At 33.3% G+C, this 16,810-nt stretch overlaps 3 protein-coding genes across 3 annotated transcripts in view; 2 read left to right on the forward strand and 1 right to left on the reverse strand.

Moving 5' to 3' along the window:
• Positions 1 to 4,814, forward strand: part of LOC109860004 (PH-interacting protein) — a 15,570-nt gene extending 10,756 nt beyond the window's left edge. The window contains exons 19-22 of the mRNA XM_020438825.1: positions 298 to 478; positions 552 to 714; positions 897 to 1,004; positions 1,883 to 4,814. Coding sequence (XP_020294414.1) covers positions 298 to 478; positions 552 to 714; positions 897 to 1,004; positions 1,883 to 2,865 — 1,435 coding nt within the window. The 3' untranslated portion in view covers positions 2,866 to 4,814. The remainder of the gene's footprint in view (positions 1 to 297; positions 479 to 551; positions 715 to 896; positions 1,005 to 1,882) is intronic.
• A 1,512-nt stretch (positions 4,815 to 6,326) lies between these two features.
• LOC109860011 (coatomer subunit epsilon) lies at positions 6,327 to 8,713 on the reverse strand. Its single transcript, XM_020438841.1, has 3 exons — positions 8,579 to 8,713; positions 7,570 to 8,058; positions 6,327 to 7,492 (listed from the first exon to the last, which is right to left on the reverse strand). The coding sequence occupies exons 1-3, from the start codon at positions 8,678 to 8,680 to the stop codon at positions 7,184 to 7,186; spliced, it is 900 nt and encodes a 299-aa protein (XP_020294430.1). The 5' UTR covers positions 8,681 to 8,713; the 3' UTR covers positions 6,327 to 7,183.
• A 1,358-nt stretch (positions 8,714 to 10,071) lies between these two features.
• LOC109860013 (phosphoinositide 3-kinase regulatory subunit 4) overlaps positions 10,072 to 16,810 on the forward strand; it is a 12,767-nt gene continuing 6,028 nt past the window's right edge. The window contains exons 1-9 of the mRNA XM_020438846.1: positions 10,072 to 10,255; positions 10,665 to 10,845; positions 10,936 to 11,079; positions 11,476 to 11,630; positions 12,129 to 12,319; positions 12,402 to 13,138; positions 14,000 to 14,311; positions 14,428 to 14,811; positions 14,996 to 15,322. Of these exons, the coding sequence (XP_020294435.1) occupies positions 10,164 to 10,255; positions 10,665 to 10,845; positions 10,936 to 11,079; positions 11,476 to 11,630; positions 12,129 to 12,319; positions 12,402 to 13,138; positions 14,000 to 14,311; positions 14,428 to 14,811; positions 14,996 to 15,322 (2,523 nt within the window). The 5' untranslated portion in view covers positions 10,072 to 10,163. The remainder of the gene's footprint in view (positions 10,256 to 10,664; positions 10,846 to 10,935; positions 11,080 to 11,475; positions 11,631 to 12,128; positions 12,320 to 12,401; positions 13,139 to 13,999; positions 14,312 to 14,427; positions 14,812 to 14,995; positions 15,323 to 16,810) is intronic.

Below are 16,810 nucleotides of genomic sequence, written 5' to 3' on the forward strand. Positions count from 1 at the left end.
TGAGATCGGAAAATAGTCCGTATAACTGCATAATTACCAAATTCTTTTCACATGATTACTTTTTAATTAACACGTTCACGCCGGCGTGACCCACCGGTGGGTCACACTTGACTATTCCGTGGGGCGAGTGTGACCCACCGGTGGGTCACACTCGCCCCACGGAACAGTGTTGCCTCGCCCCACGAAGCGTAAGGAGATAAGACAGTTCCGCCTCACGCGAAAAAACGTAGATTTTCGCCCCGGCGTGAACGTGTTAAAGAATGCAATCATCAAAGATAAGCGATATCGTTTTTGTAGAGAACCAGTTGATAGATTGGAACATCCAGAGTATCATCAAATAATAGACACACCAATGGACTTACGCACTGTCAAAGAGGATTTACTAGGTGGTAATTATGAAACGCCATTGGAATTTGCCAAAGACATGAGATTGATATTTATCAATAGTAGAAATTATAATACAAACAAACGTTCAAAGGTAGGTTTGTGCCGTTGTCTTCTTTTGTTTACAATAATTTGCAACATTTTCTTAAGTCTATTTTTTTACACAGATATTTTCGATGACAGTAAGATTATCGGCTCTGTTTGAGGAACAAATGCGCTCTGTACTTTCAAGTTGGAAATCCGCGCGTAGACGTAACAATAACGCAAAGTCAAAAGCAAAAAAGAAAGGAAAAACGCAAAAAGGAAAACATAAATTAAGCAACGGCACAGGTACTTATTATTGCATCGTACAAATATTTGAAAGATAAACACAAACACAATACGTAAGTTTTGTGAAACTTTATTTTTTATAAGAAAAATACAAATTTTTATTTAAAAAGAAATACAGTGCAACTTAATATATTATTTTCTCGAAAAATAAATATTTTTGAGAATAACAATTCTTTGTGTAGGACATCCGAAATCGAAGTTTACTCAGAGTGATGATAATTTAGACAGTGAAGATGACGATGATGAGGATAAGGAACAAACAAAGAAACATTCTGATATATCTGCACCTGGTATGAGAATTTATCTTTCTAAATTATATATTACTATAATATATTATTAATGTGCTAAATATCTGGATACATTATTAACCCTCGGAGAACACACTGGGTCAATTTGACCCTGTTCGTCAACTTTGATCAAAATATTTTGCTTCAATTTTGCTTTTTTGTAACATATTTTTTACAATGTTAATAATGTTCACGACACTTTAAAAACTATATAGGCATATTCCAAACTGTTCATAATATATCCGAAAATTTTTTCAAGCCAATCGGATAAGTGCATTTTAAATGGTAGCATCTCAAAAAGTGGACAAGGTCAAATTGACCCAGATTGTTCTTCTTGATTGAAAAAATAGGTGTGTTCCCCGAGGGTTAAATATAATAAGCAGATATATTCTATATCTACTTATTATGTTTTTTAGTTATACTCTTATGATTTTTACTATAGATGTACATATATATAATTTTAGAAATGTTTTAATAAAATAAACTATTATACACAACATAAGTACAAACATACACACACACACACACTCCTAATAAAATAATTAATTCTAATAATATAATTCCTTGAAGTAATAGTTATAATAGATTGAAATCATGAAACTAAGAATGAAAAGGCCAATCCGAGCCATTCCCAGGATGTTGTACAGGAATAACATAATTGTTGCACAACATTCTGGGAATGGATCGGATTGGCCTTTTCATTCTTAGTTTCAATTTTCACGAGCCTTGACTATTCATTCGTTAGATTGAAATCATGTTACCAGTATTATAAAAAATTACATTTTCATCGTTTTATGATCATGTTAGAAATTTCAAATTAATACAAATTATCATTCTGATCGATTATTATTCTGATTTTATTTTATAATTATTATTTCTAGGACCTTCTCGAATGACAAACGGTCACACGAGGCGATCCAATTCTCGGCCAATGTTGAAGCTACGAATTTCGAGATCAACCGTGTCGAAGAAAGCGGAGGACAGTTATAGTGATTCTGATGCAACGACAGCAGATGTCGAAAGTAGTGACAGTGCTCCTGTTCGACGGACTAGAGCAAGGATGGCAGTGCCTAGTGTTAGTGCCGACACTGATTCCGGTGACGATTACACACCTAGCGGTCGTGGCAGACAGGTTCGTAAGAATCGCGGTAAAAATATTAAGAACGGCAAACAGTTCAAGTCTAAAGTGAAACCAAACGTTATTGTGGACGACGATGACGACGACGACGACGACGACGACGACGAGGAGGAATATGTTGCGGAGAGCAAGAAGAACAAGGATGAAGAAGAAGACGAGCAGTTTGTCATGGCGGATTCAACGGAAGAAGAAAGCGAGGACGAAAAAGTTGTCAGAAGAGACACCAGGTCGCGTAAGTTAGTGACCGTGAAAGAAGAAAACCAAAAGTATACCGCTAATAATAAAAAGAAAAAAAGCGACACCGAAAGTGATAATGATGATGAAGAAGAACAAGATGAGGATGACGAAGAAGAGGAGGAAGAAGAGGAAGAGGAAGAAGAAGAAGAGAAGGAAGAGCAGTTACAGTACGAAGTCAACGATCAGGAATCAGACGACAGTGACTATTCGTACAAAAGATTGCGCTCGTGTAGACGGAATCCAAAAAATGCGAAACAGCAGCAGCAACAACGCAGTAGGCGAGTCTCGGCTCGTAAACGTCCTCGTTACAACGAGGAAAGTGACGACAGTGCCGCGCTACCAGTGAGGAATCGACGTAAGATCGTACGTCGTTCCTACGCTGAGGAAAGCGACGAGAGTCTACCAGAGCCTGGCATTAGCATAAGTAGCAGAGGTCGTATACGTAAGATGACACCACGTGCCCGCGCTTATCTTCTAGAGTCACCCTAACAGCATCTCTTGTGTTAATAGGCATCATCATCACACACACATGTACCTTAAAACAATTTTGTATAAATCTCATAAAAGACCGTATGTCCCATATTAGAAACCAGGATGTCACAATATCACGATCAAAGAAAAAGAAAACGGATTTTATCTTTTCGATCTCACAACTCTTCATGTTCGGGTCTTTTTTTTTTTTTTTTTTTTTTCTTTTTACAATTTAGTTGCGGCACACGAATCTCTAAATAAGTAATGATAGTATATATTTCTGATAGAGATACGGTCTTCGGAAATCGACAAAATAGAGATAATTCTTATCACTTTTTTTTTTTTGTCTTCATGTAAACTTGTTCACATTTATGGATAAAAGATTGAGATCGTCGTATCGTAGAACGAATCGTGTTTTTAGAAACGTTTCTGATGTGGAGTACTTTCGGTTTTACTAAGCGGGTTGTTCTTAAGAAGGTTTTTTTTTTTTTTTATAATTTATCATTTTTTTTTTTTTTTCTATAGTATAGTGGTACAAGCGGAAACAGTGTAAATCGTCACTTATGCAATAATTTTTGATATTTTGATAGTCATTCTGTACCATTTTGTTTACAGCTTCATTTCAACTATAGATTTATATATATATAAAAGTTTTACTTGCTCTAATTAATAGAGAAACATTCTATATATAATATATATAAACTTGTTGTTGTGTACAGATATAAGTATTTTGTTATTCATCTTAAACAAAAGTAAAAAAAAAAAAAACCTATTTGTGAAAAGAAATAATGAATCTTAATTGTACAATTGCTTCCATTGATTTTTTTCAAAAGTTCAGTTGACAAATGAAAATTTCATGCTATATGATTATAAGAGATAACACAAAGAAAATCGCGATATTATTCATCATGTTATTTCATAAGACAAAGTTTGGTCTCGTGAAAGAAACGAAGCAAGGTTGAATAGTGCACTTATATAAAATTTTATCAAGTTGTCATTTTTAAAAAATACAAGTCTTCTTTCCGTATTATTATTATTATTAGTAATAGTTGTTCGTTAAGAGTTTATCTATGAAAAAAAAGTTTGCAATTTTCCAAATACACTGTAACTACTTGAAAAATTCAGAGATTAGAGAAAATCCTGTTTCTCAGATCTAAAGTAAAAATCTATTATACGTTCTATTGTGGAAAAAAAAATTAATAAATTTCTTCCACTTTATCTGCAAAAGATTTTTAAGAAAAAACGTAAGCAAAATAATAATAATTCTAATACAGTTTTGACATGTTGGCCAAAATAAATAGGACTTAATACAATTCGATAAAACACACACAACGGCTACCTCTGGACAGCGGATTTCTAAGTTTTTAAGTTCCTGGGCACCTGCGCGTTACAGTCATATTGAATTACATCAGAAACGGAAAAAGAATTTCCTGCAAAATCTATCTGTTGTCCTGCAAAGTTATTAAATCTAACTTTTTTCGTACGAACCTGTTTTTCGATAGAAAAAGTACTTGCGGAAAATATAAAGAAAAACATTTTCAGTTTATTAACTAATAAATGTTTGTCAATCTCAATAAAATATCAAAAAACTTATTTTAAGTGAAAATACAGCATATGATAGACCGAATTACACGCATACATATGTTGCATTTCTTAATGTAAAAATATAAAAAAGAACTTTTTGGTGGGAAACTAACGAATGTGGATTGTTCTGTGGATAATAAATCCACTTTAATTGAAAATTTCTTTATTGTATAACGCTTGATTTAGAAAACGATATATAAGCTCTCTCGCTTTTTGACGTTAATTCAATATGGTTGCAACAAATATATTCAGAAGTTTGTTATCGCAAAATGATATTTGTAACAGCGACAACGATCTATTTTTCATAGCAAAGAATAAAAATTATCTGAATGAAAAATAGGGAATATAAGAAGAAAAAAGTTTTAATATCTTCTTTTTTTGGTTTTCCTTTTTTTCCCCTACGTTTTTTTTTTTTTTTTTTTTTTTTTTTTTTTTAAAATCCGTTTGAAGCACACTGTTTTCGCTTTGTCAATAATTTTGTTTAAGTTTACTGCACATCACTTATGGAAAAAATGAGTCCCACGTGCGTGTAAATATTACATTGCATTTTTCACTCAAACACGTCATTTTCTTTCTTAATATCAATGTTATTACATTAAAAAAAAAAAAAAAAAAAGAAAAAAAAACGATGCGATTTGTATGTATATGATATTCATAGTGCGTGTGCAAAGTAACAATTTTTTATATAGAATTTGTATATCTGTTACAAATGTAAGAGAACTCTGCGGTCTTGCAATTTTAAACAAAGTTTTTCACGGCGATATATAAACGTTTTCCAGGTTTATATAAATACAGACTTTGAACCGATTATACATACACACATTATGTATCTGATAAAAAAGATTTATCAGAAGACAGTTATATGCAATCACCAAATTTATAACATTCTGTAATCAAGACACTTTCACACCATCCGAAGTCTTGACTGTCTCGAGCCATTGTGATATTAGTTTAAGATCAGATATACGCTATTGTAAATTATCGATGATTAGAATTATATAATGGATATTTTTTTAATAACTTAAATAAGAGAGTCATATATCACATGTAGACTCGACGCATCTAGCCTTCAATTTAAAATAAATTTAACCATGTTAACTTTGGTCTCACAATTTATAATCACACAAAAAATAACTGATGTACTGACTTAAAATGACTTTGAATATCCAGAAAACGTTATAATTTTCATGTATATATAAAAAAAAAAAAACTCCACCCCGAACGTGTATACAAAACTTAATACGAAACAATTTATGTTTTTATGTACAGTCTGACATTCTGTTAAAAAAATCAGCGTGCTTTGTTACATATAAATACATATGTTCTTTGAAGCCCACCGCGTAAACACAATAAAAAAAAAAAATTAAATTGTTTTATATACGTCTATTTTTATATTCATTGCTTGTTCCATTAATTTTGAAAAGTGAGAACAATGTCAATTTTCTTGAAGTTTTTTCTCTGCAAATATTATTAATAAAAAATTATTTAAAAAATTCATAAATTTGCCATCGTACGTTCAAACTTTTGCTGTTCGATTTAATGACATACATTTTCAAAATTAATGGTTTATGTAGTTACATTGAATCCTTCAGTACCTCCTGCGTGTGTGTGTGTGTGTGTATGTAAAGCATTAAAAATTTAAATTTTTAAAAGCTCGAGAGCTTTCAAAATGTCAGATGTGTTTAATACGTGTATATTTATAGATTTATCATTAGTTTTGTTTAATAGATTGATTATATATACATATATATAATATACGACTCTCTCTCTCTTTTAAAATGTACATATCTGTGTAAAAATGTATGTACTCAAAAAGAATGTTATTTTTAAATGATCGAAGGATATCTAACAATATTTTGAGGAGGGAAATAAAAAACCGTCTTTTAAGCTTCATAATATGTTTATACAGTATGAAATATTTTATTTGATTATTTCGTTTATCTATACACATCTAAATAAATAATACGAATATTATACGAAAAGACGATGTTACGCGATATTATTAACGTGTTTATTTCGATAATTTATAATCTTTTATAAAATGGCAGCCATAATTTTTTGGTGACGAGATTTTACGATGAGAGTATACATAAAATGTTGAGATAAAATGGACAATTGCAATTTGTTTTGAGTAATATTACGCGTACGATTCCATTCTTAGAAATCCGAAAGTCTCTCTCTTCTACATATATTGTCCGTACACAATTCTTCTATACTTCTATTTTTTGTTATCTAGTTTAAAAAAAAGAAGAAACATTTTAATTAATAACATGACTATCTATAGAAAACAGATAGCATAGTTAGATTTATTGTTTCTTACTTTGCGAAAAATTGCTATAGAATGTTGGAATCTTCCAGTACGTGTATATATGTGTGTGTGTGTGTGTGTCTGTATATATGCATGTATAAAAACGATATCATGAAAGCTCAAGTTTCTCGACGATTTAAGAATTAACACATCATGTAAACATATCTCACATCACTTGCAACAGAAGTATATTAGGATGTAACAAAACTATAAAATTCAACATTTAAAAATGCATTCCTGAGCTTGAAACGCAAACGTAAGATTGCATTGAATATATATTCAGGATATGTACTTGAACGGTCAAAAAAGAAAAATTTTTTTCAAACTAAACAAAATAAACTTTACTCTTTGGAGTTCATTTGAATCAAGCTCGCTTAGTTCGTACTTGGATCCTTTTGCGATCAAATTCTATCCCACGGAATGCCACAATCTGCTGAGGGATACTCAGGCGGAAGATGAATATTGCTCTTTTAATCTATGGAATTCTATCTCTTTTTGCAAATACTCCTTGACAAAAGGATGTTCCAAGTGGGAATCTTTCAATTGACTTAAGTAACGATTTGCTACTTCCGGTGGTTTGCCCATATGCTGCGACAAAACAATCATATTGATCAAAGTGTCCGGATTATTACTGTCTTTGTCCAGTGCCTCTTGTAGAGCTGTTTCTGCTTCTTCGTATTTAGCTTGTCCAATAAAACAAGTAGCTTGGCCATTTAATAACATACTTGTACTTGAGTGTTTGTCAATCATTTCCTGAAATAATAAATTTTATTCAGTATAAAAAGAACATTTAAACAAATATAAACGATAAACATTATTATTGTTTTTACTTGGAAGATGTAATAAGCATCCTGCAACTTGTCACCGCCGCTAGTTATGTTTATCCATGCCTGTGCGAGTTGAGTCAGAGTGGCATCATCATCTTTCTCCTGCATTGCCTTCAGCTCTTTACGAGCCAGATCCAAACGATCCATTTTGAGATATATCTGTAATGTCAATGCCATACACTCCAGATGATCCACATCATGTAGTATTCGAAGAGCAGCTTCTAGATTTTTTTCATGGTAATAAATGGTGGAGGCCACAATCAAAAAATTATGATTATCAAAGTTTGGATGGCTAGCCTCCTTATCAAGTTCTGCCACTATAATCTCTCGGCGGTAAGGATTGGCAAAATAATCAGCTAACATCTTCAGCGGTTGTAATTCCATAGGAGATGAATTGTTAATTTCATCTAATACTACTCTAAACTTTCTTTGAGCTATATATGCACGATAAAGAAGCACGTCACGTTCCATAGCTACTTCCGGAGAAGATGGCTGCAAAAGAAAAAAAATTATAAGATTAAATATATTAATACATAGATAATAAAGAAATATAATTATGAAATAAAAAGGAAAGTTTATATATACTATAAAACATGTTAATTAACAGTATTGAAATATTTTGTTGATGCAACCTTTTTTAAAGTAATGATCAATCAAAGTTATAGTGACTCAGAGGGTATAAAAAAGAAACCCATTTATTATATATACAAAAATATATACATACACACACACACGCTTAAATATACACATGAAAAGATGAATATCCGCATTATATCAGCTCAATTGCTCAATTTCTATTTGCGAAATAAAGACAGGAGAGCTCACAAATGTTACAACTGTATAACTCTGTATGTAGAAATGAAAGTAATTTCAGAAAAATATTAATTCGTCCAAGCGAGAAAGCATCCGCTATGAAAGACAAATAGAGACGAGTAGGATTGAACCGCGTCAAAGTTCTCAACGAAACAGCGCGCGGCATTGTATTTGCGACAAAATAAAATTCGATTTTCACCTTGATTTTCTGTGCCTCGTTGATACATTGTTGATAATTGCCAATGTAAAAATGATTCTTTACATCAAACAACTCATCGACATCTTGCTGCTGACGTGCCATCTTGGTCAACTAATGTTGGTATGGCTCGTCGCGTTGCGTGTTGTTGCAATTTGTATGTGGTACCGCAGCACATCGCCGATATTCGAATCTTATATCTGAGATCGTTTTAAAGTTTAATCTTAAAACGCTCCGAAGCCAATGAGATAGCTCATACAGTGTCTTAGGATAAACTTAGAATATTAAATTATTTTAAATATATAAAAACAATTTATTAAAATATTGGCCTTAGTCCTGAAAATCTATAGTACGTGTCACCTATACTACAGATTTTCAGTGCGTGTCAGAAAACCTGCATTTCCCGCGTTCGTTCGTTCCCTCTTGCTTAACCGGACACAGCCTATATAGGCGATTTTTGGCGATCGTATGGTACATATACCAAAGTGTACCAAACTATAGTTCGAGTGACTTCAAATTATAGTTTGGTACACTTTGGTACATGTACCATACGATCGCCAAAAATCGCCTTATGTTCTAAGGCTCAGACTGCGTTCCAATATATACAAGGTGTCTCATAATGACCGTATCACCGCTCGTAGGCAGGTAGAAGGGATTATTCTGAGTCGAAAAGTCCCGAACCATTTTTTTCTATTACATATAATATAAAGGAGTAATTATTGAATAAATTAAGCCAATCAGCGCCGACCTTTAGCCGGGCGCACGTCAGTGAGCGCTCACACACACCAGGCGCGCGGCTCACTGACGTGCGCCTGGCTAAAGGTCGGCGCTGATTGGCTTACTTTATTCAATAATTACTCCTTTATCATACGTAATAGAAAAAAATGGTTCAGGACTTTTCGACTCAGAATAATCCCTTCTACCTGCCTACGAGCGGTGATACGGTCATTATGAGACACCCTGTATATATTTATTGTGACAATAGACCGAAAATTTATAATACACGTGGTATAAACTATAGATCCGCAGTACAGGGTTACGTTCCAAAATCCTACCTTGATAACCAAAAACTATAGTACACGTGACGTAAAATATAGCATTTTAATAACCAAGGTAGGATTTTGGAACGTAACCCTGGTAGTGAATATTAGAACGCAGCTCGTATCCCTAAAATCTAGTAAGAATTATTTAAACGAAAAAGACACCAAGGCTGCGTTCCGATATTAGGTCTGTTTGTTTTACTGGCTACACTAAGTTCAGAGTTTATCTTTTTTCTTCCAATGTGAAGCGAAAAAGATGAACTCTGAACTAGTGCGGTCAGTTCGGGTAAAAAGAACAGACCTTATTTACTGTCAATACTAGAAATCTATAGCATATGTGACGTAAAGTATAGGTTTTTTTAGCACTCGCAGCTAGAGCAGTGAATATTGGAGCCCGAGTTGATATTTGCTTGAAGTTGGTAATGTTGCATCTGCAAACGGAATGAGAGTTGGTGAGGGAACTCGTGAAATTCTTGTGAAAGATGACGAGTGTCAAGAGTGAATACAATCAGTTTGGTTTGATCTGAGTTCTTATCTTGGGTAATAAAATGGGTAATCAATTGGTGGGCATCGCGCCCAGCCAAATATTTCCGGTAGAACACTATTTGACGGATCACAGCGATTTATTGTTCGATGTAAAGTAAGTGTTACATCTTGAATCGTGTCTTTTAGGGTATACATGTATTCTTGCAGAACGTGTACTGTCATATACTAATCGCGTGCTGAAATGCTGATAATCAAATATAAAAACAATTGATTGCGAACAATTTGTTGTAATAATATAAACATCATCAAAAACAAATATTAAAACATCTGTTTAACAAATTTGGTACTTGCTGATAAGTTTTATATATTTTTAAATATTTCTAATAATAGAAGAATAAAATTTATAATATTGCATTATATATTTATGTAAAAACTTGCAAAAATATTATATATATATGTATATATATATATATATAGAAAAGTGATATTTAAATAAAAGTAATTTTATTTCAGCACAGGTGAATTAAATTTGTTAATTTGTGAAAGTGTTTTGTTATTTACAGTTTAGGAAGTACTAGATTTTTTAAAGTAGCTAGGGCTCGAAGCCAAGAAGGCTTGATAGTTGTAAAAGTATTTGCAATTCATGATCCAACATTGCCATTATCAGCCTACAAAGACAAATTAGAAGAGATTAGATCAAAGCTAGCTTCGGCTGTAAACTGTCTACCTTTTCAGCGAATGATTGTAAGCATCAGAATATTTATATGTCATATAAAATTATATGATTTGAGAAAAATTTATAGAATTAGAATTAATTGGTGTGTTTGAATTTAGCTCACAGAAAAAGCAGGTTCAATAATGCGAGAATATGTCAAATATTCCCTTTATGACAGAATCAGCACCAGACCCTTTTTAACAAGCATTGAAAAAAAGTGGATCACTTTTCAAGTTTTGTATGCTCTTCATCAAGCTCATAAGGTATAGTAACAAATGTCAAAATAGATATAAATATTTATGCAAATAGCTGTTTAATTGTCAACATATTGTCAACAAAATATACAGCTCTATCTTAAGTATAAACTAAATCAAGAAATAGGACTTTGTCGTATATTGGATATATACATTTAGAATTGTTATTTAATTTGAATTTCCTATTTGTATTAATTTACATATGTTAAAAGTATATACTGTATATACGACCAGTATATGGCTCTCAAAGTTTTATTTCTTGATTTAATTTATCTGTATTTTCTTTGTCATTATTAATCTCTATTCTAATAATTTGTGTGTTTATTCAAAAAAAAGAATATTTTTCAGTATATATTTGTTGAAAGAGTAAGAGAATTGGTGTAACTAATTTTGATAATTTTACAGTTTGGAGTTTGTCATGGTGATATAAAACTAGAGAATATTATGATAACTAGCTGGAACTGGGTATTACTCACAGATTTTGCCAGTTTTAAACCAACATATTTGCCAGAAGATAATCCTGCAGATTTTTCATACTTTTTTGATACTTCGAGAAGAAGGTAAAAGTCACTTAGTGTGATGTCATTAAAATTTCTTTTTTCCACAACAAAAAGAAATAGAACCAATATATAAGGCCTTACGAGCCATTCGCTGGATGTTTGTGCAGGAAATTGTGCGTGTATATATAGGGGGGTATCCGGGGTCTTCCATATGTGAGATGCAAATCCAGCATCCCGTATGAATTTAAGAATTGAAATTTCAATTCAAAAAACACTCACTTGTGAGAATTTCACAAGTAGAATTCGTTACATGTATATATATATATATATATTGTGTGTGTGTGTATATATATATATATATATATATATACACGCACAATTTCTGCACAAACATCCAGCGAATGGCTCGTAAGGCCTTATATATTGGTTCAACTTTCAACGAGTACCAAAAATTGTTTAAAAAGAAATAGATTTCTCTGGCATTAAAATTAATATAATAATAAAAGATAATATAAGAGATGATAAAAATTATTTCTACTTTGTGATTAACATTTTTAGAACATGTTACATAGCACCCGAACGATTTGTGAAAACACTATCCTCAGAATTGAGCAATACATTGTTGTTACCTGAACAGGAAGTGAAAACAGGTGATCTACATTCTATGATGGACATTTTTTCTGCGGGATGTGCTTTAACGGAATTGTATAACGAGGGGCATCCACCGTTTGATTTTTCACAGCTCTTGGGTAGATATACTGTTTAATGTGATTAGGTGTGGATGTGTGCTAGAAAAATTTTATTAATGTTAAAAATCACATTACAATTTAGCGTACAGGAATAATGAATATTCTGTGAGCAAACACTTGGACAATATTGACGATCCGGGAATACGAGAACTGCTCGCCTCGATGTTAGAGAGAAATCCGACTAACAGAAAAAGTGCAGAGATTTATCTAGCTCAAGCTCGCGGCATCATCTTTCCAGAATATTTTTACTCTTTCTTGCAGTCGTATATGCTTATTTTCTCCGCTGCTCCGATTTTATCGCCGGACGAGAAGATAGGTAGATTAAAAAAGGATATTGGCAATATCATAAATATATTAGCGGATGAAAATGAACGATTGAAAACGAGCGAGCCGAAATCCATGGAAGTTGCAAAATCAGTTCAAAACGAAAGTAATGTTGAATCGATGAAAGATGATTCTGGTCACAGCGAGGAGAACACCATGGTTGAGGTCGACAGCGATCAAAGCTCCGACAAAACCGATTTGAATCAAATCGATGCGAGAAGCACGTCGCAAGATGTTGGCAGTGATATTCAAGTGGAAACGGAACAGGAAATTAAATCCGAAGATCACAAACAAATGTGCAACGTAGAATCCAAGAAACCAGTTTCTACTTCGACGGAAACTCTAGAAGGACTTGTTATTATAACTCAACTCGTCACATCTTGCATAAGAGGACTGCACCATTTGCAATCCAAGCTACATAGTTTAGAAATATTGCTGGAGCTGGCTAAGAATGTATCTGACGAGACTATTCTGGATAGAATATTACCTTATATTGTAAGTCTCGTGTATCTACGAGTTCAATATTTTCAAAAATTTTACCTAGAGTATGTGTTAACCCTTTGCACTCCAGGCCTTTTTCGCGCGGCGCACCAGCAACTCCAGACGTTTCGCAGCCCTTTTGGACGCATTTCTTACCAGTGACTTAAAATCATTACACACACAAATTAATGTATAAAATTTTTATATTTTAACACACCAGCAACTCCAGACGTTTCGCAGCCCTTTTGACGCATTTCTTACCAGTGACTTAAAATCATTACACACACAAATTAACCCTTTGCCCTCGAGGCCTTTTTCGCTTGCGCTAACCAGCAACTCGAGACGGTTTCGGCCAAATTCGGGAAACACTTTACAAATGCTTTAAAGACATTTATAAGCAACGCCGCTCGAGTTTCTACTTCAAATCGGCCGGGCGCCGTATCGGCGCCGCTCGAGTTGCCACTTCAAATTGGCCGGGCGCCGAATCGGCGCCGCTCGAGGGCAAAGGGTTAATATATAAAATTTTTATATTTTAACACACCAGCAACTCCAGACGTTTCGCAGCCCTTTTGGACGCATTTCTTGACCAGTGACTTAAAATCATTACACACACAAATTAATGTATAAAATTTTTATATTTCAACATTTTATATATCTCTACACCTTTACAAACATAATTGAAAGTCACCTCTGGAGTTGCGGCATCAAACCACATGGTGAGTGAGAGTCACCACTGGAGTGCAAAGGGTTAAAATAAATGCTAAAAAATGTTTTTTTTGATTTTTTATAAGTGAACCAATTATTGTCAATACAATGTATATTATGCATATTGTATATTGCACTTCAGTTATATATTTTATAAATTTTTTTATGCAGTTCCATCTAGTTCACGATCCGGCACCGCGGGTAAGAGTATCGGCAATACACACTCTGACAAATTGTTTGCATCTTGTGAAATCGATACCACCTTCGGATGTGAATATATTCCCTGAGTATATCCTACCGGGTTTAGCGCATATACCGACTCAAGACGAGGCTGTTATTGTCAGAGCAGCATACGCGCAGAACATCGCGCATTTGGCGCATATCGCTTTACGTTATTTAGAGAATGCTCATCTTTCTAACTCGGGTAACAAAGAGGGACCAAAACCCAGTTACGACAGCGAGCTGCAAACCTTGCACGAAATGGTACAGTATTTGTGATAATTTGTCAATTGTATTACATATTACATGTGCAATATAAATAAATATTTTTTTTGGTTTTGGAAATAGTTTAAAACACTTGATGATTTTACTTTTCACAGGTTCAGCAATCAGTCTCTACATTGTTGACGGATCCTCACAACTTGGTGAAACAGACATTAATGGAAAATGGAATAAATAAATTGTGCGTGTTCTTCGGCAAGCAGAAAGCCAACGATATTCTGCTCAGTCACGTTATTACATTTTTAAACGACAAAGAAGACAAGGAATTAAGAAGTTCCTTCTTTAAATGTATAGTTGGTGTGGCTGCGTATGTTGGTTGGCACAGCAGTCCTATATTAATGCCGCTTCTGCAACAAGGTCTTTCTGATCCTGAAGAATTTGTAACCAGAGAAGCCATAAACGCTATGGCGACTTTAACGGAATTGGGTCTACTTCATAAATCTGCTCTCTATCAACTGTTATCGGAAACTATGGTCTTCCTGGTATGTTTTCTCATACTTGTTACATGTATATTGACAAATCGATATTAGATATATGAGATATGATGATCACTAATGTGCTCTTCTTCTTTAACACAGTGTTTTCTTATGAATTCACTGTAAATATAAAACTTTTTGCTGACAACAAACTTTTACAATATATTCACACTCAATTTTTTTTTTGTAGGTCCATCCGAATCTGTGGATACGTCATGCAACTGTCGGGTTCGTGTCCGCGGCGGCAAGAATTTTAAGCGAAGTAGATATCCAGTGTAAAGTACAGACGATTCTTCAACCGTACCTGAAACACCCGCTGATTCAGATAAACAAAGAGTTCTTATTGCTAGAGGCTCTTGTTCCTCCTATATCCAGGATAGTATATGACTCCATATTGAAGTACAACGATGTGGAAGAATTGTTTCAAATACTCGAACAAAGACAGGCAGCTAGAGCAAAAGCTGTGACAGGCGTAGTATCGTCGCAATATAATGATATGAGTATTTCTTTAAGAAACGTAAGTAATATTGAATCATTGGCATGTGTTTTTAATTCACAGCACGTATACAGGGTGATTCAGAACAACCCGTTATCCTTGATAAAATATATATTCTTGACTAAATTCTAAGACAACTTTTTATCTGGCAAAATTTTGTCTGAAAAAGCTTACTTTTTGAGTTATTAATAAAAACAGTTGACTTACCGCAAGTCGGATGCAAGAAGTAGGCAGGGGCGGCGCAACTCACCGTCAGAGACGCGGGCGATTACGTGTGGTGCCTAACGCGATCACCTGATCGCTACGCACTGTTTCTGTATCTCTCTCTCTCTCTCTCTCTCTCTCTCTCTTTTTTAAAAGGCACTTATTCTTCCGCTGTCTCGAACTGAATTATTCAGGCATTCTTTCAGGTGTGTTTCAGTTGATATTTGGAACTCTATTCCTGTTGACATTCGGAATGAGCCCTTTGATATTTTTCGCAGGAGGTGGTACAATCACTTATTAGCTTACTCTTCTTGATTCTTGATTCTTTATTCATTTTTGTGCTTTCTATTCTGTTCTATTCTGTTTAATGTTAATCTTGTGCTTTATATTTTGCATTCTGCTTATCTTTTGTTTTATATTTTGTAAATTTTGTAAATTTTTATACTAAATTTAGTTTGATGAACGCCTGCATCTCTTTGTAAGGTGTATTATTGTGCTCTGTATTTCAATGCACTATTTTTTTCTTTTTCTTTTTTTTTTTTTATTGATGATTTGTAATTTTTCATACTCAATTGCACTTTTTTACATATTGATAAATGTCTGTATTTCCTTCCCATAGTGTATTTTAATGCTCGGTATATTGATGCACTGTATTTTGATGCTTTCGTCATTTATATTAATTTTTTTGTTAAACTTATTATTTCCTACATTTTTATTTTCTTTATATTATTTTTTGTTAAACTTATTTTTCTTACTGATTCTATTCTTTTCTTTTATTTTATATTATTTAATATTGTCTTGCTCTTTACTGTATCTTACTTTGTGTAAACTTATGCTATACTGTGTTACTTTTTGATACTCATACTTATATTTCTTTGTATTTAGACTGTATGGCTCTGTTTTTATATTTCTTTGTTCTGTATGCGCTTGAGGGGAACTTTTCCCAGAGCGCTTTATAAATAAAGCCGAATCAATCAATCAATCTTTTTCTCTCACTTATTTATTTACTCATTTGTAATTTGTATCATTTAATCCGTGCGTCACATAAATCACTGTCAATCACGGTGAGTTGCGCCGCCCCTGCCTACCTCTTGGATCCGATTTATGGTACGTCAACTATTTTTATTAGTAACTCAAAAAGTAAGCTTCAGAGAAAATTTTTTGCCAGATAAAAAGTTGTTTTAGAATTTAGTCAAGAATATGTATTTTCAACGAGGTTGGGTAGTGTCTAGTTAAAAAGATAAAAGTTAAGTTAAAAAGTTAAAAAGTTAAATAATTTTAACTTTATCTAGTTACATTTTTAGA

This window comes from Pseudomyrmex gracilis, unplaced genomic scaffold (assembly GCF_002006095.1).
Source record: "Pseudomyrmex gracilis isolate BER0280 unplaced genomic scaffold, ASM200609v1 scaffold_314, whole genome shotgun sequence".
NCBI classification, from domain to species: Eukaryota; Metazoa; Arthropoda; class Insecta; order Hymenoptera; family Formicidae; genus Pseudomyrmex; species Pseudomyrmex gracilis.

Excerpts from the sequence above, each read along its gene's own strand:
- LOC109860011 (XM_020438841.1), bottom strand. The coding sequence starts at position 8,680 with ATGGCACGTCAGCAGCAAGATGTCGATGAGTTGTTTGATGTAAAGAAT. Across the intron at positions 8,059-8,578 it reads ACGAGGCACAGAAAATCAAG|CCATCTTCTCCGGAAGTAGC; the intron begins GTGAAAATCGAA and ends TTTCTTTTGCAG. Across the intron at positions 7,493-7,569 it reads ATGCTTATTACATCTTCCAA|GAAATGATTGACAAACACTC; the intron begins GTAAAAACAATA and ends TTATTATTTCAG.